The 23,556-nt window shown below is 42.5% G+C and overlaps 1 protein-coding gene across 1 annotated transcript; it reads left to right on the forward strand.

The window, feature by feature from the left end:
• Positions 1–1,341: 1,341 nt before the first annotated feature.
• LOC112553310 lies at positions 1,342–23,432 on the forward strand. Its single transcript, XM_025220419.1, has 6 exons — positions 1,342–1,786; positions 5,010–6,387; positions 8,343–8,495; positions 8,686–9,531; positions 21,393–21,535; positions 22,611–23,432. Exons 2-6 carry the CDS (start codon positions 6,274–6,276, stop codon positions 22,735–22,737), a joined length of 1,383 nt encoding a protein of 460 aa, XP_025076204.1. The 5' UTR covers positions 1,342–1,786; positions 5,010–6,273; the 3' UTR covers positions 22,738–23,432.
• Positions 23,433–23,556: the final 124 nt, after the last annotated feature.

Raw genomic sequence — 23,556 nt, forward strand, 5'->3', positions numbered from 1 at the left:
CAGACTTTAGAGGAGACAAAAAAGAGAGGAATATAGGAATATAATCAAATCATTAAACAGCATGTTTTTATCAGGTCTCTAACCTCTTCCATTGTGTCAAGACCAGCTAGAATTACTGTCAGTTTGTGATTTTTCGGTAATTTTGACCCCTAACCCACCCCCAACTTCAAAAGTGTTGAGAATAAGCTGTGCAGCAGATTTCCCATTTGTTCAGGCGACTTTCAGTCTGTGTGCACTCTCGTCCACACTTTCCCCAGACAAGGAGCTTCGGTTCATAATTCCGACTTGCACTTCAGTCGGAATGGATTTGAACTCCCGAGGGAGCACGCGCTCTTCAAAGGACTGACACCTCTTTGTCCAGCTCATGACAGGCTGCACAGATGAGCCGGACAAGTGTTGTTAGTGGCTTCATTTGCAGACACCTCGGCCTTCCAGCAGCGAGGTTGTGATACAGATTCGTGTTTATGAGTAAAACCTTTAGTACATTTAATTTCCGCTCTTAACCTGATGTAAATTACCTCGTGTCACCACGAACTTGTATCACTGAACTGCTGGCAGACGATTTTTTCCAGTTAACTACTAAAAAAAGGCATGAATACTACAAAGCTTCCGGTTTATTCACATTCTTTTTTGAGGCTCGCCGAGACTAACAGCGGAGAACTTCGCAAGAGGCTTTGTTGGTCTCGGCAGACAGACAGCAGTCCACCTATACACATCCATGGTGTCACCTTTGTCTTGCTATATTCTGACTGCCATACTTTAGTCACATGACATATTTTTGCCCCAAGTATAAACTTCTGGTTACCTTACAGCAAGTAACAGTTCATTCAAAATGAAAGATTAGATTAAAACTTGCTGAAATTTTTTTAACAGTGTTAAGGAATTTTCTGGTAATAGTTGGAGATGGCTGTGGGATCCCGTGTTACAACTTTGGACATAGGAATACAGACAGAATAAAATGAATTTTATTCAGTATTTATTGATGATTAGATGTATTTTACTTTCAGTCATTTTCATCCAGCGCATTATACCTTTCACCGTCAGGGTTATCAATCACCAATCAGCAGCCAAAGACTGAGAGAATTTAGTCATCGATCATTATCCATTCCTAAAATATTTATTTCTGAAAAAGTTATTTTCTTTTAAATTTATTAATATTGTTTTTTTTGGGGGAAAAACGCAGCAAACAACAATAATCTGACTCTAAGATTAATTTTCGTTTGTGTACTTAATGCGTTGATGATAGTTTCGCTCGGTGGACATGTGATGATGATAGAGATTCTGCTACTCATTGTGAGAGAGATGATGTTTCATCCTCGCTCCTACCTCGCCCTCTGTGTGTGTGTGTGTGTGTGTTTGCGTGTGTGTGTGTGTCTGTCGACGGTTAGTAGTTGCGGTTGCTGCTGGTGCTAGGATCTCCGCCGTCACCGGAGCTGTGGCGGTGCAGCACGGACACGTCCCAAGCGGCACGCGCTCTTTTCATCGCACGAGGGTTGCAGGAGCGCAGCACGCCGCGTGCACAGCGTGTGTCAGTGGACGGCACAGACGTGCGGCGATGCCAGTCCGGCTCTGTCTCTGCCTGTGGAGCATCCTGTGCCAGGAGAAAGCCCGTCTACACGTTCCATCGACCAACGAAATTTTCTCCGCAAATTCTTCATAAGCGGATGCTGAACCCCACGCAGCAGCCTGGTGCAGGCGGAAGAGAGAGAAAACACCAGAAATCGTTTTCACCGGAAATTTGAGTTCTGTTGGAAGACCTCTGTTCCTCCGGCCCTCAGATGTGAAGGTGGGTGATCTGAGATGTGCAGACTAAATGAACGAACGAACGACTGCAATTTTTTTTTTAGTTAAGAAAAGCACGTGGTCTGAGGTGATGGAGTTGAGGTACACCTCGCTAAGTTTTTGTCATTGTTTGTTGTTTTGGTTTGTTTTGGGTTTTTTTCTGTCAGGATCAGCGTTCCTTGTTATTTTGTTTTCGTTTCTTCCTTCTTATTTCCAAATCGCTGCAAGCTCCGGATCAGGAACTCCTCAGGAAACTAATATGGAAATACTGAGTGTGGCCTTATATACTGATGTCAGTTTGGGTCTCAGGCCTACTTGAAATAAGTATTCCATAACTTATACACAACTGTTGGATGTTTCTTCCATTTAAAGATATTGTACAAGAGTCTGTCACTGATTGGTTGTTCTCAACAAAGATAGCATCACAGTTTTTATTAGTTTCATGAATGATTAGAAAGGCTCCCAGTATAGTCTGATTATTAATGAAGAATGTATTCCAGCTACTGTATTGTTTTTAAAACATTTATTTATGTTTGTATGTCAGTGTGATCTGGGGTTATATTCAATGCTGCGGTTGTCATCGAATTTCTCTACCTCTTATCACACTCTTTGTTCATAATTGTAACATCTTCATGCTTTCATCATTTCTGTGTTTCTTTCTGGGTTATTTCCCCTGTTTTTATTGGTTATTAATAGCTATACTAATTATTATTATTTTCCCTTCCCTAACTCTCCTGCTTCTGTTTATTGTTGGTTCGCCTGATGTTTTCCTACGACAACGGCCGTAACAGCTTTTCGTGCTGCAGGTCGCAGTTTGTTTGCTGTACAACATTTTCCTTCCATTTCAACTGTTATTTCAGTTGTTATTATTTGTACATTTGTAAATGTGCTGTGTTGATGTTGCTGACTGCTCTAAGTTGTTTCTGTTGACTGCGATGTCAAGACTGCTGTTTAATGTCGGTGGTTGCCCTGTGTTATTAAGGTGACAGTCGTCCATTGATGTTGCTGTGCGCCTGCTGCTGCTGTCGTTGGTGCAAACTTTATTATTCTTGCCAACAAAAAAAGTTCGGCGCTAGCTCCTAATTCCATTTTTTTTATGTTGGCTTCTCCGTCTGCGTGGTCTGGACAAGCATTATCTTCCTGTTCGTTTTGCTGACGGTCCCCAAGAATCAAGGGAATATCCTCCTTCTGTGATTCTTTGTCGGAGTTGCCTGTCCCTGCCTCCTTAACCAGACTGCTTTAAATTTAATTAGGAGCATATTGTGTCTGAAGCGTTGCGAGACCGCGTGCTGCCGACCCGTGGGAGCCAACTGATGAGAGTCAAATCTCTCGACGAAACCGTCAGATGCCGTGACGTCACACGGCGCGTGATGACCAGACAGACTGGAAGGGACGTTGGTCGGGAGACGATGCGGCGGGTCGTTAAGATTATTTACATGTTTTTTTGTACTTTTTTTCCAAAAGTGGATTAATTCGAAGTCAAATTGGCATTGAAGTGATGTATGCAGGTTAGTGACGTGTCATCTGGTGTTGTAGGCACTCGGGCAGCAAACTAACTAGTCGAGTTCTTAGTGCTCGACCATCGACTGGAAGGTCTTAAGACCGGCTCTAAACTGGACAAATTATGGGATGAACATTTGACCAAGCTGTGTTTTTATAAAACATCATTTAAAAATCTTGACAAACTTGGTCAAACGTTTGTAATATTTGTCCAGCATTTGCGGCTCAGAGAATCGAAGATGATGATTAGAGTACGCAGTGAGCATCCATACACGCGGCTTCTAAGAATATCTACCAGTGAGAGACAGCAGGATAGTGACAAAGAATAAACAGAAAAAAGAGAGAAAGAGAGCTGGTGGCATGGTATGGCCACTCAGTAATCTCTCCATCAATGTTATGTTCGTACTTCTCGCAAACTCTCGAATCGTCATGCTCACCGGAAACCAATCTGCCAAAGGACTGTGGAACATTGTGTTCCTGTGGTTCTGTGTGTTCCTCCACAAAGGTAAAAGATCTCTGCGAGTCTGCGAGGCACGGTTATGGAAACAAGGAGGAGGAATCGATGAATCTTGAAGTATCGACATCTCTCGGCAAAAAATTCCATTACCAGCACCGCTTATGTTTGAACACTGAGGAAATGTTCGGAGAGAGAATTAAAGCAGCTTCTCTGGTTGACGATAGCATGCGGATATCCTTTCTTTCATTTGTTTTTCTTTATTTCAACATTTTTTTTCTGTTTGCATGTGTTTTTTAATTTCGTATAATTATTAGAGTTCTGCCAGTGCATTTGCAGCCCATTTCATGATGGAAGCAGCTGGATGGCTTCTCTTTTCTCTCTTTCTTCTCTTTTGTCTGCTTGTTGTATGCATGTCTGTCTGTTTTGTGTACGCGCCTTTTTGTGTATGGGTGTATGTTGTGTATGTATATTTGTATGACATATAATACTAAGCTTTACCTCCTACCTTTCCTCTACCTTCTCGCTTTATTTCTCAATCCTTTCATCGATTATCCTGATTTTGTAATTACGGGTGTAATTTCATGATAATCGCTTTGCAGTTTGTTGGAAGTTAGGAGGGCGCGGCCGACTGTCAAATCACTTGAAATAATTTGTCTGTCCATACTCACCGAACGTTTATCATCTTCTTCTATCAAATATGTTTTCCCTTGTCTGGTTACTTGCCAGTTCTCCGGCGAACACACTGGTAAACTTGCTGGTGTCGGCTTCTAGTCCTGCTCCTCCTGGTGCATTCACTCCATGATTATTACAACACTCGGCACAGCAAAGTCATTATATTAATGCAGCTGTTTGGTCCCAGAGAGAATACATCAGTTTGTATACTAGTTTTTCTTACTTGCAATTCTGTCTTTCAAACAATATTTTTTTCTATGTACAAAACATCTAGCTGAGTTTTAGAAGCCCATTGCTATAAAAACATAGTAAAATGTACGAAACAAGACGGCCACACTCGTAGGACACCAGGAACCTCTACTCTGGACAGGTCATCCCGTACAGGACCTGCTATCACCCACAGTAGGACGAATGGCAGGCCCTGTCAACTGCCATGTCTCTCCATGTGATCCTCCCAACGACGGTACAACTGAGTGACTGCAACAGTGTTGTGGGTTGACTTGTATTTTATATTGTTTCTTTTCCAAATCGTGTTCATTCATAAACACATTAACTGTTTATTAAAGTGATTTTCATTATCATTTACCTTTTGTTGCAGGTAGAAAGTCTCTTCCCTACTCTTCCTTCATCAAATACTCGCTTCTGTCCGCCCGCTGACACGCAGGACGATCAATGCCTGCGTCCTTCTGATGGCGACGATTGCACTTCCTTTGTTCTGTGATTAGTCGATTTCTGTTTTACTGTGCATACAAGCCTTCCTCCCTTCCTGTACCCCTCCTGTATTCCCCTCCTGTCATCCTCCGAGACGACCCTGGCCAGGCTACAACTAGAGTCCCTTCAAACATCCCCCACACCCCGACTCTCCTCCAGCACCAAGCAACCGTTACCGCGCGGCGCCAGGAGTGACACTCTTGCGTGACGTATTGTAACGTCCACATCAAAGGTTAAGGTTCATCAATAATTTATGCCAGTGCGCATCTGATAGTGTGGACTTGCTTTGTATGAATAATATTGGTCAGGAGGCTACAAGTGGAGGGCCATTGACAGACTTTGTTTGTCAGTCTATCATCAATCGTGTGTTGCTGAATTTCGATACTTTCAGAGTTATAATCTGACTTCCACAGTGCGTTTGTCGGGAAAAAGATATTTTAAAAATTCAAGAACAGGAAATCAGTACTATGTTTAATATTCAACAATATCCGGAAGTGTGGGGGTTTAAACATGAAAAAAACTCTTTCAGTTTAGAGAATGACTATTTTATCGAGTATTGTGAGATCGGTAGGTAGGTTTTCCTTTCAGTAACTGTCATCTCTAGTCTGTACGGAGATTGAATTCTCTTGTGGTGAGACATCAGTAACAGTTCAGTTCTTTACTACAGCCTAGGCAGCAAAAAAAAAAATATTTTTTCTGAGCAGTCAGTCTGTTACATCAACACACATGAGTAAACCTCTGCGTCTTTATCGGCAATCAGATTAAAACTTTCATCTCGATCATATGGAAACATCACTTCAAGTACAATCCATATTTCCTTGAAGGCGGGTACATGCGGAACTTGTAGCCTCTTCTTGGACACAGCATTCACTGCCAGCCACAATACCGAGACCCAGACAAGAGACGGACTATTTTTTTCCCCTCAAACACCGTGAGATTGCACATATTCAGAATCAACAGAAGAAAGGTTTATCCCTGGCCAAGCGAACAGTCCCGGGGTAGGAGGGTAGGGAGAGTGGTTGCGGGGTGTAGAAGGGGTGGGTAGGTCGATGAAATCGTGCTGGCGGATCTGGCATTGATCTGTAGGCGGGGAGGAGGGCCCGGTGTACACTAACCATCAGTCGCTCCATGCCTGCCGGCCTCGCCACACGATGGCCAAGCTGTGTCGCTTCGTCAAGCTCCAGGACCGCTTCAACGCACAGGTCTTCTCCTTCGCCGTCCCCAGCAGGATCCTGACCGAGCTCATGCCAGAGGTTTATTCCAAGGTAAGCAAACATCTTGGCTGGTGTCGTGCTTGGCTAGTCCTTGAGTGCACAGACCCACCCTAACCACGGGAAGGATGCTTGATTTTTTTTTTTTTTTTTTTTTGGGTGGGGGGGATGGGGCGGTAGATGATTGATATTGATGGACACACATATTGTTCAATTCTCTCTCTCCGTATTTCTCTCTCCTAACCCTAATCTGTCACAGTCTCTCTATCCCTCTCTCTCTCTCTACCCTTCTCCATCTCTCTCATAATTTTGGATATTGCACTTACTACTATATATTTGTACTATATATATATCCTGGTTTGTTTGTTGGTTTCGTTTTTCTAGGCTATAAATGACTAGTACATTTAACGAAATAGAGAAATTGTTACTTCACTTCACAAAACTTCTTTTTTTATTGTTGAATCCATTCAAAAATCTGGTATTATGTAGCATAAACTTGACAGTAGTTGGCAATTTTTATTGACTTACAAAAAAATAGTCTTGCTTGGTTTTTAATCTTGAGATTTGTTTCTGGCTATTTTAAAAATCTTTGTGATCCTCAATGACATCCTTTCTCCATTCATTACATTAGTTTAGAGTGCAGGGAGAATAGAGTTTCCTGTCTCAACCTTCTCATGATAATACCCTCGATAACTGCTGCTTTTCTTTAAATCCTGACATAGCTGAACTCCCATTTCAGAAGAGGAGAACATTAGTAACCGACCAGAGGCTGGGCTTACAGTCATCATCACAAATGTTTTCTCAATAAATTCTGAAAACAGTAATTACCTTGAAATCTTTGTCAGGATTGAAACTCATCAAAACAAACAAAAATGTCAGTCATATTAACTTTAAAATATTTCTAGAGGCCAAAAATAGGTCTAGCTTTTCAAATAACAAGCTTTGTGCTAAATGTCGACAGAATTCGATGTTTTTTACCTTCATTTGTAATTTGGGAATAATAAAATTCGCTTCTCCGGATAGCTATAAAACCCGAGAACTTTAAACATTCTTTATTAAGGGTAATGAGTGTTTGTCTAACTCTGTGACTCGTGGAAGGGTGGGAGGGAAAGACGACAGAGAATATTGATGTGCAGCTTCCAAAATGAAACAAAAAATACAAACATGAGGCTGGGATATTTACCTGAGCTGTAAGAAAAGTGTGAGAGGTCTCAGCTGATTTAAATATCACCACATGAACATCCGTTCCTACTTGCAGACTTCAAAGGACCAACTTTTTAGCTTTTGGCGAGAAAGAATGGTTGGACCCGAGGGATGGAGATAAGAATCACACACACACAGTGCCAGCTACCCTAGTGGTCGATCTTCTACCCTAGTAGTCAGTCCTCGCGTCCATCTGGCTCTGTCTTGTCATAGCAGGGAATGGGAGACACGGGTATGATCTACACACCTACCATCTACCTGCATCAGTCAGTCTCACCTTGCTTGGTGCCGACAAACCAACCGAGTGTGCACTCAGAACATTAGATTGTCTGCCCTTTTTCATCAACTCCCTCCCACCACATCCCTTCTCATCGATGGCAAAAAATTTTTTAAAAAATCAGCCAGCACAAATTTGAATTGCTAATTTTATTAACATTCCAGAGGAATCTTCCAGTAAAATTTGCTTAAACCGCATCTGCATGATATTAGTTAATTTCAGAAAGACTTATGTAAATGACTTTAAAATCTGCTTGCTATGGTTTTGTGTGTGTGAAGGAGGGGATGTGATGAATATTTCTACTTGATGTTTTTGACAGTTTGTATCGCGTGACTGTCTGTAGAGTAAGAAAAAAGAAACTGTCATGGCCGTCGTTTGTAGGCTGAACACAAACATGGATATTGTTTCACGCTCCATTAGTTTCTGGCTGCATTGCAGGGCTGGTTGTGTCGATTTTTTGTAGTTTTTTGCTTTTTTTTTTTTTTTTTTTTGCAACTGACTGCAACTGCCGGCGCTGGCTGTGTTCCAGGACTTTGTGTACGGCCATCAGAGGTGGAACGTCAGCATCACGCGCACTGAGCGCCATATTGGAGCCTTCCTCAAGCTGCAGACGCCGTCGCAGGGTCTTCGCTGTAGACTGGACTTCTCCTTTACTGTCATCAACAGAGAACACTTCACCAAAGTAACACAACAACCTTTTGTCACATCCTCCCTAGAAGTGATGGTGGAATGAGTGGCTTCTTGTCGTAGAAGTAGTCTGTGTCCATTGTGTGTGTGTGCGCGCGCTCGCTTATATACGTAGATAGTTTTATAAAGAGGATTATTGTTACGAATTATGCACATACATTATCTGTATTGTGTCCTCTCCCTAGAATATTTCCTTCATCGAGAAAAGCTACGAGTTTACGTCCGAATGTCAGAAGCATGGCCGCAAGACCTTCGCCGAGACGGAGGACCTGCTGGCCAGGAACTTCGTGCAAGAGAGCGGGGACCTCCTCCTGGAGCTGGAGATGCGCAACATCCACAACATCTTCGAATGCTTCCTGCGCGTGCCCAAGGAAGGCCACGGCGGCAACAACCGCCACGGCTACGTGGACCGCCTGGAGTCCACCTACTTCCTGTTCGGACTCTCGGACTGGAGCGTCTCGCTCTTCCCAGACTCCAGCTCCACGGAGGCGGACGGCAGTGTGGCGGTGCAGCTGCAGAGACATTCCAGCTTCGATCACATGTGCACCGTTCGTTACCGCGTTATTCTGGGGGACGAGGGGACCTTCGACTCCGGTGACATGGAACAGATGCTGGACGCCTCAGGGGTCGGGGAGCCCTTCACGGTGGGCGCCTCCGTGACAAGGCTTGCGCGAGGGCGCTCCACTCTGCGCATCAAGGTGGAAATGACGTCAGTGGTGTACGTCTCGGAGGTGGCCGTCAACGTGCTGAGCCGATCCAAGAACCGCGCCCACCTGTACGACCGCGACAAGCAGGCTTGGATGGTGGAGGCCGACCCTAGTGGCCGCTACCTGGCCTTCAAGCTGTACTACACGGACATTTCGCACGTGCCCAGGAGGTTCACGCGCTACGTGGCCTGGCACGTGCGTCTGCTCTCGCGCAGTGGCAACGCGAGGGTGGTGCGACTGCCGCAAGGGCCGTACAGCAAGTACTACGTGCAGCAGGACGTGGACGACGGCTTCATCATGAGCACGGACGTCCCCGTGGAGGAGGTGAGTGCGCAGCCTTGTAAGCAACGAGTTCTGGCAGGTGGCAAACTTTGGATGGCAGTTGCTTCTAGACAGATTCCACGATATTCATAAAATGTCATTTATGCAAATTATTTTTGTATTAATTTGCAAATTAGTTTTAAGTCCTGAATGGCCTTCCTCTTATAACTCTCGGTCTGTCTTTCTCTCTCTCTCTCCTCTTTCTATTTCTTTATGAAATTATTTCTTTTGTTTCTTTCTTTGTTTCTTTCTTTATGTATGCATGAACGTTTCCTAAAATGAACTGCCGTTTGAACTTCCGTCCAAATAAAATAACAGTCCTAAGTAAATTTAGAAACACTGGCATCCGTCTCTGAGCCCTTTACTGACCGTGGGAACAACTACAGTTTTGTATGGCCACATTATTCTCTACTGGAAGGAGATAAGTGTTTGGTAACAGCAATTAATTACAACAGGCGAGCGAACTTGTAATCGCGGTTCAATATCTGAAAAAGAAAAACTAGAGATCAGGTTGTGTTTTAGGTGGTGAAAAGTTGAGAAACGCCCGGAGAACAAACTTTTTCTCTCCAATTAACCGAGCAGCCGAGAGTTTGCTCCAATCCCAGAATGCTCCGATATCGATGCCAATTAATCCATCACCGGATCTCATTTTTGTGTGCCAACAAGAGAGGAGTTCGGTTAGAGGCTAATAAAAGATGACTGCATACATTTTTGCGAATTTGTAGTCATCGTCTGGGGAGTCTTTGCCTCCAAGAACCCAATCTGTCTTAACGTCCACTTTCTGTTTTCCTGATCAGTCTGTCGTGAATAATTATACAAAGCAGTCAAATGAAAAAGAAAGCGGATGTAGAGAGGTCATATGCTTTAGACAGCTCCATCGTCAGACAAAAATCAGGGTGAGGCAAAGGTTGAAGAAGGTCGTCTTTGCACCGATAGTACCCCAAACCCTGCAACACCTTGTTTGCCACCCAGCGTGTCGGAGGGTCACCAAAGCCGAGGTCGTGTCCCATGTTCCGCGTTCTAGAACCAATTTGATTTTAAGTCCACGTACTTGTATGACCTGCCTGTCGCAAATAATATGTATCTGTCTGTATATGTATGTATGCATGTATGTATATGTGTGTATGTGTAAGTGCTTACGTGTACATGTGTGTGTGCTCGATCGTGCCCAAACCGAGAAAATATACAACAACGATACATCAAAAAGAAAAGATGAAAATAAAGAAAACAAAACAAACACACAAAGGTCAACTATGAGTTAGATGAAGTTAGGGTCATGGCTCTGCATCCTTTCCACCAACACCTGCTTGTAAATAAGAGAACACTACGACTGATGAATGAAAACTCGCGGCGCCAAAATTCCGCTATCTGTAACAGATCCCTTCACCCCCTGCACGTTCTCTGACGTCACAGAATGGCAAAGAGCTAGGTGGCGCTTGCTGCACCTGCGACCTTTCTCGTGTAGCTTCCTATCTGCTCGCGTGCGCAGCGTATTAGCCAGGGTCTGCGCGCTGAGGCGTCTGCAGCAGATTGCAGAGCTTTGTCGTGCGTGAAAATTTCATTTCTTTTCCCTCGGGGACGCCATTCACACTGCGGTTAGCTGCTCGCCAACACTTAGCGAGTATTTACATTTAGCTGACTGCTAGGCGAGCATCCAGATTGTGCACCCGGCCCCAGCGTCCAGATACATCGGGGGGACGCTGCGTTTCTCTTACTTCTGAAATATTCGCTAAAAATACTTGTCAAAGCCTTTTTTATATCGTGGGTTTATGATTCGTATCCATGCAGAGCTGTCTGTGAAAGCGAACACAAAATTACCACAATGATGGAAAACTTTGCAGCTTTTTTTAACTTAAAAGTACTTTTTAAACCACCGACAAGCAGTCCAGCTTTTATAAGTCTGGGACAATGTAATGTTTGGTCTGAGCTGACGATGCTGCTTTCTCCGTATTTTTAGGCGAAGAAAAATATGATATATAAAAACACAGCAGAAGTTATAATTAAGCCATATGCAGAAATCCCAACGACCTCTGCCCACATTCATTCCCTTGAGTTCAACAAAAGAAAGCAGGTGTACGAGTGCATTGCTCCTGTCTTCTTTGTGAAAAATCTCATTGAAATTTCTCCAGCGTCTAACCCAGACCATGGAATTAACTCCAACATCCAGACGGTTGAGTTGAACACACTCAAAGAAAGACATCATGGACCAAATATTTTTAAGGACATGGCAACATTCATTGCTATTGCCAAGTGCAGTTTTCGATTTAAAAGTAAAGAACGCATTCGGTGTCTTTCTTTTGTCGCACAAATGAAGCAGCGGGTCTGGTGGCTTATTCTTCTGACCATGAAGTGCAGGCTGAGACTGAGATAATGAAGTGAAGTAACACTTCTTGCAAACTTCTTTCCAAAACTAATTAATGTCATTGACATGTTTGCAAAATTGATTCCTCACAAAGTTTTACAGAATTATTTATTTTTATTGTTTTTTTGCTTTGGAGTGCATTATAGATTGTAAGGAAAGTGAGTCTGTACTCGTTGGGAGAAGCATTGTCTACAACCATATTGATCGTACTCTTCTTTAATTTCAAACCTCTCTAATAAATCCGGAAAATGCACAGATTGAGAAACAAAGTGATTTCTGACAAAACTCTAAAGAAGCCATCAGAAGTTCAACACTCAGTGACCGAGTGTAACTAAAAGATTACACAAGCTCTGCAAATATTCTCTCTGTCGACTTTTCAAACTTGTGTGACCGCGAGTCCGCACGTGCTAACAAATTGAAACTCAAATGGTTTTCCATCGAGCAGTTTGCAGACTTCCCAATATGGTGATGACCTACAAGAGGTTTCTGGGTTCGCAAGAGATTGGCAGATCTTTAGCTACAAATTTCTCTTTTCCTGGAAACTGTAATTACAGTTCATTAGCACGTGACAGTTTGGAAAATAGCTGTCAGGGTTTCACCCAAAACAAATGTATATCCTAGCTCTGACCTGCCCTGGAGAACAGATCTTCCAAAATTCAATTTCCTACAGGTATTGACATTGTACATGAAATTTCTGTGAAAGTTTTTATTTTTTTAAGTCGATTATGTTCAGTTGCTTAGAATGCTTTCAGGTAAGACAATCTAGATTGTCTGTTGAATAAATAATCACTTGATAGACTTATTTCTTGCTTTCGTGTCCTTGTTTCTTGTTTTTCTTTAGTGTCAGTTTTACTGTTGTTTTAATTTTCTGTGGATTTTTCACAGACGTCTTGTTTTTTTTTCTTTCTTGCTTCAAAAATATTGAATATTTTTGTTTTTGCCTTGAAAACATTTTGATAGGATTACGGTTTTTATTGCTTGTCTTACAAATAAATGATTCCCACAGGCATCTTGGAAACATTAATTTGAACGTAGATATTAAATTTGAATTTTATTTGCGGTTTACCCTCAGTTTAAACTTTACCTTTGGCCTTTGAGGCTGCACTTGAGCCTGCCACCTGGGTATTGGCCGTGAAGCCATCACTGGTGGAAACACTTCAAAGTGTCGGAGCCAGGGTTGTAAAAAAGAAAGTGTCCCCAACAGAACACGATTCTGCGATTTTGGAAAGAAACATGTTGCTGTGTTCAATGCCTGCTGTTGACTGGCTGAACAGGAAGTCAAGGATGTTGAAAGACCCAACGGCGGCCACTTGCTACACCCAATCACGATCCTGAAAATTAATTACAGCTCCTCTTCCGCCAGCGGAGGACGTCTTGTTGTGAGGAGAATGAGGAGTGAGCAGCCTATCACCTTGTATGGCTGTCGGGAATCGTTGGGCGGAAAGCCGGCTTTTGCCAGGCACCTGGAATCAGGAGATTTACCGAAATGAAAATTTACTGGCTATTTCGGTGGAGGAGAACCGCTGGCTATTGCCCTGCAGTCTCGTAGTTTCCTTGCACTTTCCTCTTGCTCATTTTTTTCTGGAGGCTTGTGATTGGTTGCTTTGACACCATGCACCTCTGAAAAGAATTACAAGGCTCTTTTGAATAAATAATTCCTGTTTGGGGTTGTTGTTTTTTTCTTTTCTTTTCCTCCTCTTTTCATCCCTTCCTCCGATCCAATTTTTTTAACCTGCAAATTCCAGCTTCCATTTACCCGACATTTCTCCGAGGTTCTTACCGCATGAACCTGAAGTGCAGGTCATGTCGAGATCTCCATTTCGACCTGAGTGACTCGTGTTCACTTTTGGAATTGCTATTGATTTGTGTTTTGATTGCCTTGACTGTCTCTCAGATCTTGTCCCTGGAACCTGTGGAGAGGCCATTGTTAGGGATCCCGGTGCCTAGTTTTCAATGGCGGCTAATCTTCCTTCGTTCTGCTTCATTTCCCTCTGTGTTGCCATTTCCATTTTGAAATTCAAGGATGATGGTCTGTTTAAGTCAAAATACAATTTCTGTTGAAACAGTATGCGAGTCTCTTTCCGTTTGTTTGTGTGTTTGAGTTTGTTCTGTATGCGTTTTTGTATGTTAGTTCTTTAAAAACACACACACACGTCTCTCTTTAGAAAGAGAAACTTCCTCAATACCCAAGAGATGAATTAGCAATCTCGTTTTGTATTTATAGTTACACCAAACATCGATATAAATGCTTCAATTTATTTTTAAAAGCTGTAACTTCTTTTGAAACTTTTGCTTTGCTATGGAAAAAAGCGACATAAATATCAGTAAAGAGTTGTCTGCACTTGTCACGAACATTTCTGACAATACAAGTTTTGTTATTCAAGACACACAGACACAGGTTTAATTTTTACAAAGGGTTTGCTTGATGTACCGGGCAAGCAGGGTTGATTACTTTCTTTCTCCCTTCATCTTTCTCTTCTCAACCTTTAATCGTGCTGACTCAAATACTTCAGGCTCTTTAAATACTTTTTTAAGCCAACAGCATGAGGAAGGAAGATGGTTTATGGTTCCTGTAAGTTTAGATAATACCCTTCTGGTATGTCATATAGAAATGACAGGCATGAGAAATGTTGGGATGAGGTCTTGAAAGGTTTCAATAAGCGAGCTTGACAATAATGTACTTTCCTCCAAAGCTAGGAATATTTTGAAACACTTTTCAGACACGTAAGCCTGATTCCTGTAACTTTTTAGTAATCAACACATTTTCAGTTCTTCTTAGTTATTTGTTACTCATTCTTTCGACCCTTGATTGGTACCGGTCGTTAGGGAGAAGCACGTGGACATGCCCGCCACATGCCTGGTTTGACGATAATACAGGATGACCAGTCCAGTTCTTCGCGTTTGAGCAGTTCTTCCTCTGGCCACCCAGACATCAACCACCCTCCAAGTACCTTGAATTCTAGTCTTTGAATGTCATGTGCGGGTCACATGGCCAAACCAAACCGGCTTAGGCCGCTTGATTATTGAGTACAGGTTCTTGGTCTCCCACGAGTGTGATGACCGTGCTTTGTACAAAGTTCTTGGTTTACGTGTTCTCTGTTCTATGATCCTCAGACCCCAGTTCCTGAATGCCTGGATTCTCTTCTCCGCATCAGCGAAACAGGGTCCACGTTTCCCATTCGTATAGTAGGATTGGTACTACGAATGATTTGTACTTTGTGGTAAATCTGGTGTTGTGGCTGCAGCCAGACCCTGTCCAGCCCAACCATTGTCGCTGCTGCTTTTACAATCCTGATGAGGATATCTGTGGAGGAGCTGCTGTCTATAGAGAGGGTGGCTTCTCAAGTACTTAAAGCTGTTCTCTCTTCCAGCCGGACTCCATTCATGCTTTGTCGCCGCCATGACTTTATTCTTCTCAGTGCTGGTCTCTATTCCATATTCCAATGTGTTCGATCTGTCTGTCAGTCTGTTGGTCAAGTCTTGCAGTTCTCTGTCAATGCCTGATATCCAGTCAATGTCGTCTGCAAAGCTTTTCACTGATGGAAATGGAAGTGTGATGGTCTTGGCCGGTTTTACGCATGATGCTCTCCAGAAGGATGTTCAACTGCAAGGGCGATAGGGAACAGTGTTGACAGACGCCTACTGTAGTGTGAGTGGACTCACATTTGGTGATCCAGCATTACTGTGGTCCTTGAGCACTTCGGTGACTTGGACGAGACCCTTTTTGGAGTTGAATTTTCTCAGTACATACCATAGCCCTTCCTGGTAAAAGCCTTTTTTAAACTTATGAAGTTTGTGATAGCCTGTAACAACAGTTCTTTGAAATATTCAAACCATCTGGTTGAGTAGAGAAGTGCTTTCTATAAGAGGGCGGCCATTGCTATCTTCGATGACTGAGGTCTTGTGTTGACCTGACTTACCGAGGGTCTGCAGTATGTGGTAGACATATTTGTTGTCACCCCTGTGCCATTCTTTCCTCTCTGATCCAACATTGACCCTCGATCCAATTCTCCCTAACTGCCTTCATCCCTTTCCTGATGGCACAATTCACTTCTTTGTACTTGGAAACTTCTTTGGTTTTGCTTTTCCTTTATCTCTTCAAGGCCTTTCTTTGATCATAGAGATCTCGAATGTCCTTCTTGGCCCCGGCATGCAAAGCACATCCCTGAGGTCGCCTCGGGGTAACGGTCGTGTGACGTTTTGTCGATGCGAGACAAAACAATTTCCCTTAAAGGGCTCCTTCTGTGTTGGTCACTGCTGTTGTAATGAGCACGTGGAGTCTTGCTGAAAACGCTTTTTTTATTTAAAAAATCAGACTGGACCTGCTGTGATGCACAGTCTGTGCCACTGGCGAAATTACTCTTAAAAAGTTGCTGCGTTTTCTCCTACTTTCACTATTTATCGACCGTAGGTACCACCATACTTCACATACTGGGCTAAAAATCGAGAGCCAGACACGTTAATTATCCAACCACGAGACCACAGCTTCAAAGCAATGTGTTTTTTCCGACTTCCCTGGTGTCAGAATAGCAGCATCGCCATTCATTGGTAAACAGCCTCGCTCCTGACAAACACAGAACAAACGGGAAAGGTATTGTACCTCTCTCAATTCAGGAAATCCTGTCTCAGTTCAGGAAAAACTGTCTCAGTTCTCAACTCTTTTTCAGTTTAAGATAATGCGATAATAATACACCTGGTCTCCACACGTCTCACTGGCTGTGTATTCATGCTCCAATCGACCACGAAATAGCTAGGATTTGTCACGGACTTTTTTCTCTTTTAACTCTTTCGTCCATTCCAACCGAGGGCTGTTTCCCTGTCCTCCCTCCCCCTTTGCTTCCCCCCAGTGCTCCTCGGGGGAACCACAAGGCTTTTTCTCTTCCATAGACTTGACAACAAAAGCTTTGGAGAGCAATAATTTTTATATGCTGTAGAACTCACTTTCGCCGTCCGAAACAGTTAACTACTCCATCCTTCCAGCAAAGGATTGAAGACATCCATTAGTTTCTACTGAAAAATACTCAGTTAGAGACCTCATAGTTCCATTACCTCTTCTTAAGAAAATGACGATGAATACAAGATTGTGATGAGTTCTGTTAGGAACGGGAAAGGTTGGCTTACTGTCCAAGACATTCTATGTTCCCTGTGCATGTAGGGCAATTTTGTGAAATTGCTTTTTACATTCACTGTATGTTGTGTTCAGTGTGGAACTTCGCCCTCGCTCAGTGTATTGATTGTCCCTGGGTTCGTCTCCTGCTCTTACAGCGCGTGAACAATCTGCAAGTCACACAGAAGCAAAAAGAACAACCTGCAAGTCGATGGCTGGAACTGAATGAAACCACATGGCATGAGCTTTCTGGTCTCAGTGAGTTAGTTCTTACAGACAGGCAACCACACGGGTCTTAAGAAGGAGTCTGGTCTGCCAGTGTCGAGCGACAAACAAAAGCCTAGAAAAAAGGCACCTTTAAAATCCAGGACAAAAAAGGCCATCTGGCATAAAAACAAAAGAGAATTTTGCAAAAACTTGACATCAAGAGACATAGAATTAAAACAGACGTTTCGTCTAACCCTCCCCTAAAATTTCCGAGGCATATTATCTAAAGATAAGCGAGAACTTTGTAGTCGGGCTACAGTTTTAAAAAAAACATTATGCAGATTTCTTCCCAGCGGGGATATTGCAGACCCTAACCTGACATCTGACTGTATCCAGCTTCTGATGATGTTTATTGCCCTATGATATCTTAAAGTACCTAAAACATTTTCCATCCGACATTTAAAGGAATACTCCAGTCAACTAGGAAGATGGGCTTAAATGACACAGAGAAGGATCGTATCAATCCCAATATCTGGATTTCAAAGAACCGTTTAGCTACAGTCTCACCTAAAACACAAGTCAGTCCCGGTTGACAACGGCCGCCATCTGTTGCCGAGTCTCGTCTTCGACACCTTCTGATGACAGAACTTACTTTCAGTCTCCTTCATGTGGTCGTCAAAACGAGTTCAGGGTCTTGAGACCACCCTGTGACACTAAAAACCAGACCACAGTAATAAAAATAAGTGATTTATGGAATACTGACTATAAAACAACAACATCGAGTTCCAGCGGGGCAAATGAATGCTTGAATATGGCGATGGTTGTTGAAGAAGTCCTGCGCATACCCTGTCTTTTAACGGAAGTTCGCCACCCAAACAAGTGAGCTTACAGTTTACATTTACTCCTTCCCCTACTCTATGGCTTTTCGTGCCTCTCTCGCAATTCAATCTCTAAATTAGGTTCACTCAGCCGGTCGGCAAACTTCTAAACACCACCCTGGTATTTTCCCTGTCAAACGAGTCCGAAATGGATATTGTAATCTTGTCACAAATGTCAGCTTTTCTTGGCGGAAGAATACATAAAAAAGTCTGCCTTCGTGAGCCATCGCCGAGATGTGTTTTAGCAACTTGATGTATGGGTTATAATGATAATATCTTGTTGTGTGGACCATAATTAGGAGCTTATAACGAAGGGTCATAATTATAAGATAAACATCTTGACGCGTGAGTCATAATTATAAATAAGAACATCTTATGAGGAATAAATAAATATCAGTAACGAGAACATGTGGTTTTAACTCATTTTTCTTGGCTGCGTCTGATTGATGGAGAATGCAATAAGACGAAAAGCAAAAATGTAAGTAACTCTGTTCATAAACCCAGTGCAGGGGTTGGAGAGGAGATGACATCTACACGGCAACATGAAACTTTGCACAAAAATAACAATAAAAAAGTCCATAAAGGTTGTTACACCTCCTCGTGGGAAATTTTTAGTTTGAATTAATTTTATTAAATCCAGCGGACACCCGGCAAAAATACAAGCGTTTGATTAATCAATTGTTGTGAACAATACAAGCGATCTTGGGATCAGAACCAAGTCTGCTTACAGTCATCAAGCTGTATCATGGAATTAATTAAAGTAAGGCACTTTACAGACTTCTTTCGAATATCTTAGCTGTATCACCTTTCAAATTTTTTTTTCCTTTGCCGATTTTTATCATTTTGTTTAATAACATTATTTTTTGCTCTGTGTGTATGTGTGTCCGTGCCTCGTTTCACGTTATTTGTTTGTCTAATAAGGCTATCTGTCATGTGATCCAGTGGTCGATGTGTCTACATTTTTATTATATCTATTATCTCTACGTCTCCGGCATCTATATTTTTGTAGAAATATTTGTAATATATGTTCATTTTTGTGTTCTTATATTGGTATTCCCGTGTCTCCACTAGGATCCCAGGGCTTCTGCTTACGCAAAAAATTGCGTATAGTACGCATTAAAAGTTCGGAGGACCTCTTCAATTTTCGTCAATGGGGTTCCCCTTCAAATTTGGGCGAAGAACAGGGACCCCTTAAAAATCTGAAGAAGGGGTCCCTGTGACCCCAAAGAATTTAGCCTTAGCAGAAGCTCTGGCGATCCCATGTGTTCGTTTCTTGGCTCTGCCAGATGACTTGTCCTGCAGGTCATAATATTTCTTGGAGTGTACTTTCCTTTCTTCCAGGCAACATACATAAATCACGTGCTATGCCACAAAGTCGTACACCGGATGTGACGTACACCATTGCCGACGCCGGAAGTAGAAACACTCCATTTTCTTTCACCTCCTGTAACTGCACAGTCCGCAGTGTCTAAATGCACTCTCCTCTTCCCGCAAACAAAAACAGACCCCAACTTCCGCCACACTGACAAGCGCCTGGAATGATGCAGTTAGTAATTATCTCGCCTGCGATCAAATTTGCGAGGCTGGACTGAACTGCTTTTCATGGCCACAAGGAAAAATAAAAAAAGGTCAGCACGCTAGCATCCCCACCCACCCACACACCCATTTCCACAATCGATTGAGACAATAAAACACCCGAAGAGTAGATGCTTGGTGATGGTGGGGAAAACCGTTATCAACTGGGGCTCGTGTTCCAAGAGCTGAGATCGATTCTTGCGTTGTTCCTGTTTTTTTTGTTTTTTTTTTTTTTTTTAAACTCTGTGTATTTATGAATGATGTGGAAGGGAATCCTGGGTGTGTGATGATGATACAACTTTACAATCATAGTGTACTGTGAAAGGAAGTCCATTCAGTCTAAACATGTGTGTTTTGTTATTGTTGTTGTTGTTGTTGTTGTTGTTGTTGTTGTTGTTGTTGTTGTTGTTGTTGTTGTTGTTGTTGATTTTAGGACGGAAAATGTTTCTACCTGCAGGCGATTGAGAACTGTGGGGGTTGGGGATGTGGGAAGAATATGAGGAGTGGAGGATAGGTGAGGAGAGCAGATTGGGGGTTTGAGTAGATGACACGCTGCATAGACATATATAGACAGATATCTATAGAGCGAGAAAGACACACAGACACACACTCATGTACATGCACAGACATATAGACACACACTCATACATATAAAGCTACACACGTGTGCTCTTGTATATGCGATTGTGACAATGTTGACCTGCATAGCTCATAAAAATATTGACATAGTAATATAGACAAACATATATATTTATAGGTATATTGTAAGGATGTTTGCGCTTCCAGAAATATCTTCAAATAATAGCCTAATGGGATTTTTTCTGTAAAGACAGGCTTCGCTGAAATATAATCTGTTTGAAAATTGTTGATCATAATGAAATCATGCACCGAGCTCCACCAATTAGTCCATGAAATTTCCCAACGATGCTATTCGCCCTCCAAGGATATAAAATTCATGTCAGACCAATTCAGTTACTCGTTAAATCTTTTTTAAAAAGTTTTTCAATTTTCGCACTCATTGTCCCAACAGTTTTCGTACCTGTTCATCGATTGAAGTGCACTCATTACCTATTTTTAACCTTTGATCGGCAATCTCGTCTGGGAGAAGAGTTTGGACAGATTGCAAAATCCATTAGCTGAGCCATTAGTTCTCCACGGGCAGTAGTCTGAAGACAGAGGGCACGAGGTAGACATCTTATGGAATATTGAGCGTGAGCACACTTCACTCAGCTTCTGGTGGAGAGGAAGAAACTTGAGGTATCTATAATGATCATGGCTGGGTTTGGCCATTTTCTTAAAATGACAGAGTTTAAAAGTTGGGGACAGTACAGATGGCAGTCTACACCTTTACCTGCATGTCTATCTGTATGCACGCACACACACGCATAGAGAAAAGCAAACCTTATTTTTATGCTGACTAGGACATTTTCCTTTCTTATTTTTGTGAAATTAGTTTCATTTGCTGTTCTTCTGCATCGCCTGAGATGTAAATCTTCACCCGGCGCCAAAATCTTCCAACCAACCACGATGTCTAAAAAAGTTAATTAAGCATTTCTTCCTTCAAGTCCAGCATTCGTGTCTTTCTTTGTCTCATAAAATGCAGAAAAATGGGAAAGAGTTTTTTTTTACCCGCGGAATGGAGGCGCAACTCCAAGTGTTTGCGTCACCCTGAAAGTTGTCGCCCTTTTTCCCACGCGGTCGTTTTCTTTTTATCAGAAATCTTTATTCCACGCAGGTGTCGGACCCAGACAGCATGTGGGTGGACCCAGACGACCATAAAGTAACTTTGTACGTTGAGTGGCTCGAGTCTCACCTGCTTGTCACGCCCAACTACAACAGCCAAGATGACGTCACAAGACTGCATAAGCATCAAATGACGTAAGTGGCAGGAGACTAACGTATTCATTTTGCAGATTAAACTGCATTTTTATTTTTATTTATTTATTTTTTAATTTATTTATTTATTTTTTTATTATTATTATTTTTTGATGAATACATGTGTGGGGGAATGTGCGTGTGCATGGTGGGTAGTTTTTTAAATGGAAAAAAAAAAAAAATGCGGAAACACACACGCACACAACTCTGCTTCTCGTGCAAAGCACGCGCTGGCTTAAGACGCTCGACTAACATTCCTGAAGGAAGTGATGTCACACTGCATGCAGCGGTCGACATGGACCACACCCCTTTGTGGCTAAGGCCCTTTGTCGGCATGAAAGGCACTCACGACTGAAGGGAGTAGTAAACAATACCCTCGGGGGACCTCCTGGTGTGCAGCTGCCACGTTCCTGGGAGAAAGCCTTACCGCAGGTTCCTACAGACAGCCATCGGCTTCGTCTTCCAGAGCTGGTCTCGTCCTCAGTCAGAATCACGTGTTGCTGAAACCAGTCTCACTTAGTGAGAAGGTCTGTGTATAGGGCTCAGCAAGGGGACAGATAATACGTCACATAGGGGGAGCCGTCTGGGCCGAATCGAGTTCGCATCTTGATTCGTCAAATCCGACACGACCGTTACTTTCAGGAAGGACGATTACTTCAAGTTCTCGGAAATCTGAATCTGAAGAGAAGGAAGTTCTCAGTTTTCCTCCATTTTCCTTTCTTATCTTCTCCTGTGTCAATGTAATCGTGCCAGCTGTCGTCATCAATATCTTTTGAGGAAAAATAGGGAAAAGATGTAGCTCAGTCACGAAGTTGAAGATTTTTTTGTAAAATATTTTTATAAATATTACCCGTCTTCAAAATATTGTTGTTTGTTTCTCTTTCTTTTCTCGTTGTTTGAATTCGTTGGGCTATTTGTTATTGTTTTTTGTTTTGTTTTTTTGTTTTTTGTTGGTTTTTTTTTTGTTGTTTTTGTTTTGTTGGTTTGTTGTTGTTGTTGTTGTTGTTGTTGTTGTTGTTGTTTCATTTGTGTTTGCTGGGTTGGTTTTATGAGGCTGAGGATTGCTTTGCTGTTGCAGACGAGAAATCATGGCGCTGCAGGCGGAGAACTACGCCCTGGAGAAGCAGCTGTACAGCTACCAACAGTCCATCGCCAAGAAAGACTCACGAGGTCGCAGCGAAAGCTTCGAGCTTGTTCAGAAGTAGTCGGATCATCCGCCACCGGAAATGGCAACACGTCCGACTGTGAGCAAGCAACAGATCACGTGACACTGCCGGACGCGCGTGATTGGACGAAGAGTTGGTCCACAGCTCGGCACACGAGACGATCGAAAATCCATTTCCTTGATAAGGCCTAGTGACAAACACGTGATACACATTGCAGACCGAGATGGATATTTCTTTTGACATCTCTCTTTCTCTCCACACGTGTGGCGGACTGGTTCTGGACTAGTTTCTGGACTTATGTCAGAATAGTTTATCGTCTCCTGTGTGCTGTACGCGAGCTGCTGTCACGACACTCAGATGCAGCAAAGATCGAAGGTGTTCTTTTCACCATCAGTTTCGCCATTCGCAAGCAGAATTGTAAAAGAAAACAAAAACCAACCAAACAAACAAACTGGCAACACCAATTTTATATACATCCAGTTGCGCTGTTGCGAGACTTTGTAAAGAAAGATTATAGCTTGCGATGATTGGCTGTTTAATGTTCTTGAGCATTCCACACTCTCCCTCCCCCCCCCCCCCCAAAAAAAAAAAATCTTTGAAGTAGAAAAGAGTATACATGTGTTTGTGGTGATTTTCGGATAGTTGTTGGGTTTTTAGACAGTGTTACCAACGTATTCTTCACGGTAGGTTTTCTTGCAAATTTATATAAACAATTTTCGTTATGGGGAAAAAAAAGTAAAGAATGTTTAATCGACATCACGACTGACTCCAGCGTGCATAAGAAGATGCCCGAATACGAAACCATTTATGGATGTACACATTCAAGCACTTTTCTTTTTTCTTCTTGGATTTAAAAAT

The sequence above is a fragment of the Pomacea canaliculata genome, linkage group LG12, assembly GCF_003073045.1.
Source record: "Pomacea canaliculata isolate SZHN2017 linkage group LG12, ASM307304v1, whole genome shotgun sequence".
In the NCBI taxonomy this organism is placed as follows: domain Eukaryota; kingdom Metazoa; phylum Mollusca; class Gastropoda; order Architaenioglossa; family Ampullariidae; genus Pomacea; species Pomacea canaliculata.